The sequence below is a fragment of the Quercus suber genome, unplaced genomic scaffold, assembly GCF_002906115.3.
Source record: "Quercus suber isolate HL8 unplaced genomic scaffold, Cork oak 2.0 scaffold_161, whole genome shotgun sequence".
NCBI classification, from domain to species: domain Eukaryota; kingdom Viridiplantae; phylum Streptophyta; class Magnoliopsida; order Fagales; family Fagaceae; genus Quercus; species Quercus suber.
This window is the reverse complement of record NW_027069622.1, coordinates 333,915-338,668: the sequence shown is the minus strand read 5'-3', so window position 1 is coordinate 338,668 and position 4,754 is coordinate 333,915. Positions and strand designations below refer to the sequence as shown.

General features: G+C 36.4%; 1 protein-coding gene across 1 annotated transcript; it reads right to left on the bottom strand.

Annotated features, from left to right (window-relative positions):
- Positions 1-2,660: 2,660 nt before the first annotated feature.
- On the bottom strand, positions 2,661-4,582 carry LOC112010674 (pentatricopeptide repeat-containing protein At5g04780, mitochondrial). The gene has a single exon (XM_024043021.2). It carries the CDS (start codon positions 4,441-4,443, stop codon positions 2,956-2,958), a length of 1,488 nt encoding a protein of 495 aa, XP_023898789.2. The 5' UTR covers positions 4,444-4,582; the 3' UTR covers positions 2,661-2,955.
- Between the last annotated feature and the right edge of the window lie 172 nt (positions 4,583-4,754).

The following is a 4,754-nucleotide window of genomic DNA, read 5'->3' as shown; positions in this document are numbered from 1 at the left end:
GAGAAAGGGGGAAAGCCAAACTAGCCAATCGAATGGAGAAACAAAGCCCGGTTGAAGGGATTTTATTAAAAAATAACTATAAATCTCAAACTATTGTATTAGTAAAGCAAGGTTTGAAATATATTTGGTTTATAACAATTCGACTTTTCTGGAGTTGATTTCGCCCTTTGAAAATCCACTGGGAAATCGACTGTGAGACACTCGAGTTTGGAAATTGAGTGTCTCACACTCGATTTCCCAGTGGATTTTCAAAGGGCAAAATCGACTCTAGAAAAGTCGAATTGTTATAAACCAAATATGTTTCAAACCTTACCTTACTAATACAATAGTTTGAGGGATTTGGTTATTTTTTAATAAAATCCCCGGTCGAAGTCCACCATTCCAATAAGATGAAAATCAGTTCAATGGTTGGTTCCTCAAGCAATTCTTTTTCAAAAAAATTTTATTTTTTTTATTTTTTATATAGTAAAATGGTTCTTGTTAATCAGTGCAGGGTGGACAAAAGTGGATTTACTGGTACCAGTTTTGATGAAGCAAGTTGCCAAAACCTCCAGACTACCAGCACCCGTGGTCTCAAAGATTGGAAGCCAGAAAAATTGGGTAACATTGAATTGAGCTGAAGTTTATTTCCTTTATTACTTGTCATTCTATAGCAGCTCAGCGCCCGAACTATTCTACAACTCTTCAAGATAGCACCAAATTAGTTTTCAAAAGAAAATCTAGAATTACACGGAGGATACAATTTTGCATAGAAACCAATTTTTTTCATTCTTTTTGCAAATTCTTTTGTGTTAAAAAGGGGCTAAAATTTTGTCTCAGATATGTAACAAATTGTCCATTCCTGTTCATTAATCACAGTTTTGATTACAATGCTATCTTTGTTCAAACAAAATGGAGAAGGGGAAAGAATGAGAATTGAAATTGACCATCATATTTGCCTTTTTTTTCTTTTTTCTTTTTAAATTTGTGCTGTTTCTTTGATAAATGAATACTGTAATACAATGATAATGTCTTAAGTCTTAACCAAAGAAGTGCACTCAATTGTTTCTTCCTTTCCTTTACCCGACTTTGATAAATGGAAAAATTAACTTGTCTTAAATTTAATTACTGTTAGACCCTTAGTTGTATTAAAGTTTCAACTTCGAGGGAATCCTCCATTACTATGCATAGATTAGTAATAGTATGAGTATTTTAATGACCAGGACCAGACTTCAAAATTAAGCCATCAAAAATAAAATATTTTTCACGTTTCAGGTCATGGATTAATAATGGGTTTTGTGTCAATCCCAAGTTACAACAATATCTTCTTTTCCTTTTTTCAAGAAAGCATTTAGTCCTGAAAGGGGAAAAATATATCTCTTAAGCCCGAATAGACGGATCCATCATTTGCACGGGCCCTCTGTGGACGGACCTGATATGAACGGGTCGGACATGGACGGGTTGAATTATGGTGGGCTAGTTATCCATGGGCCTGCTGAGCCCCTAAAGAGGGATATTTTGGCCCATTCTCGTAAGAGCCCAAATAGAGTCCTTGCGCTAGTAGGACTTCGGAAATCTTGTATACTTGGTAAAAATCTTCCGCATAGGGAGGAGACTTGTTCATTACGTTTGGGACTCCACAAGAAGAGTCCTATAAGGAAAAGACTTCCGCACCAAGGAAGGGATGTCAATCTCAAGCCACTATAAAAGCCCCAATACCCTCATAAGTCAAGGTACGCATAATTAACCCTCTCTAGCACTCTAGAGTTGTGAGCATACTTTCTAACTTAACCTTCGGAGGGTATTTGGCCGGCACCACACCGGTGCTCTCTGTTAGGTCTTCTTTTCTCTGTACAGGTGTCGTTTTGAGGGTACGAGTATTGTGCAACTCACTGTTGATTTTTTCAGCATCATCAAGTCCAACCACCAGTTTAATATGATTATCTTATCATCTAAAAAATTGTAAAACTTCCAAAATGCCTAATGTACAGCCCCTTAGTAGATCTGATCTTTCAATTAGGGTATTCATTCCCTGTACCGTACTTTTTTCTTCTTCTTTTTTGGCCTAGATTGTACTATACGATCTTCAAATGATTAATGAAACGGATTAGAGAAAAAGTTAGGGTGAATGCAGAAATAGGGTGAGGAATGCCTTGCAGCAGTTGAATAGGTAGAATCCTCCTTAAGCTGGTACACTTTAAAAAACAAGTTCACAAAATACCTCACCTCATTATCAAGAGGTGATAAAAAAAGAGTGAGTGTTTGGATCTGGCATTTCTGCGTTTTGCATTTTTTTTTTTCCCTGCGTTTTAGGGAGACAAAGTTACTGTTCATCACTATTTATCACTGTTCATGCACTGTTTACGGAACCCACCACCACTTTATTCAGGAAAAAAAAAAAAAATTAAAATATTAAATTTACATATTGTTAATTTGTTAATTTAACTTAGAAGTATGAGTTCAATCTCTGTCTCCTCCACTTTACTTCCCATTTAAAATCCCATGTTTTGGACCTCACTTATTAAAAGAGAGTTTGAGCTCACACAAGAAGGGAAGTGTTAGAAATATGTGGTTAAATGATTAAATTTACTATATCCCAACAGCTTAATTTTTTGAGACAATTTGTAATTTAACAGTAAATACCAAAAAAAAAAAAAAAACAAAAACAAAAACCCAAAAAAAAAGAAAGAAGATTACATATATGTTAAGGTAAAGAACTCTACCCTTAAATGAGTGCATCCAAGATCCATCTGACTCTGTCACTTTGCATATGTTCCATAGCTCTGTACATATATTCACAGATCATGCTGATGTGCGATACAGTTGCGTTTGCATGAAGAAAATGAATCCTCCAGCCATTCTATATGTGCTAAAGAGAAAAATGGTTGAATTACCAACCCTCATAAGGTAGAACCATAAAAAATGTGGCCATATTCATGTTGCAAAGGACATTAAATTAGAAACCCATGGTTTTACTCAAAGGTAGCTTCCACCCTCACCAGGCAACGTAGGTGCCTTAATTATTTGATCTAACATTTCATGTATCATCTTAGTTTGAGGACGAGAGCAGTCTCCCTTATAGAACTTATGTATTTTTCCTGCAATGGTCATCCAGCTATAACCAGGAGTTTTAACCAAACCCAAATTCCTCATCTTTGCTCTGATTATTGAAACACCATCGCATACGCTAAGAGAATCATAAATACTACACAAAGCTATATAGTTACTAGAGTTTCTAGGTTCCAATTCAAAAAGCTGAAGAGCTGCAACTTCTCCAATTTCAACATTCTTGTGCATCGCACAACCAGCAAGTAGGGCACCCCAAACACTTGCTATTGCCACTGACTTCATGTTTTTCACCAATCCAAGTGCTTCCTCTAGATGTCCAAAACGACCCAAAAGATCCACCATACAAGCATAGTGCTCTACACTGGGTTTCAATCCATATTCAAAACTTATAGAATCAAAAATCTTCCGGCCTTGATCAATGAGACCTGAGTGGCTACAGCTAGCCAAGACTGCTGTTAGTGTAACGCAGTTTGGTTTAAACCCACAATCTTTCATTTTCTTAAACAAAGCCAAAGAATCCTCCCCTTTCCCATGAACACCATAACAAGATATCAGTGTTGTCCAAGTTACCAGATTCAGTTCACGCATGTTCCTGAAGACCTTTTCTGAGTCATGTAAGCATCCACACTTTGCGTACATATCAATCAATGAATTACCAATTGTGACATCTCCACCAAATATGAGGCTCTTAACTACTTGCCCATGAATTTCCTTCCCTTTCATCAAGTCTCCTTCCCGTCCGCAAGCATTCAAAATACTAGGAATCGTCATGGAATCCATATTCACTCCTTCACCAAGCATGCTCCTGAAACAATTCAAAGCATCAACATAAAAGCCAGCCCTCCCAAATCCTGAAATCATTGAATTCCAAAATGCAGAATCTCTAGACAACATATTAGAAAATACCCGCTTTGCATCAACTAAATTACCAAATTTCACATAAAAATCCAAAACCGAACTTCCCACAACAACATATTCCTCAAACCCAAGCCTAACCACCCAACCATGAAGCATCTTACCCAAAAAAGTATCTCCTATTCCAACACATGACTTAAACACTGGAGGCATTGTATAATGATCAGGCCGAAGACCCATTTTCAGAAAATCATCAAAAACATTCATAGCATCCAAAAAAAGAGAATTCTGGGCATAAGAAGCGAGCATTATATTCCATGAGTATATATTTCTTTCAGACATTTTGTCGAAGACTTGGCGGGCATCTTGAAGAACCCCACATTTAGAGTAGAACAGTAAGAGATCTGTTTGAAGGGTCACGTTGGAAAGGAAGCCAAGGACAAGGATTTGGGCATGGGTTTGCTTAGCTTGGGAAATTGCAGAGAGTGGAACACAGTTTCTGAGTAGGGAAGACAAGTAAAAAGCAGCTTTGTAAGACATTTTTTTCAAAGTTTTAAAATTCCAACGGTCATATGAGGATTTGGAGGGATTGAGGGAAGAGAATGAGTTATAATCAGGTGTGGATATTGTTCAGTAATTTCCTGCTTTCTGACTTCCACGGGGGACTAAACTCGTGCCATGTTGGGATGGTTTTGAAATTTTTTTTTTTTTTTTTTTTGAGTACGTCAAAATTTATCTTTATCTTGATCTCCTTCTTCAAAATCAAATCATACAAGTATATTCTCATTTTATTTGTCCATTATTCTATTTTTATAATTTCTTAATTTGGCCTTTTTTTTTTTAATGAATAT

What these genes read in the sequence shown, in the direction of transcription:
- LOC112010674 (XM_024043021.2), bottom strand. Translation starts at nt 4,443, where the DNA reads ATGTCTTACAAAGCTGCTTTTTACTTGTCTTCCCTACTCAGAAACTGT.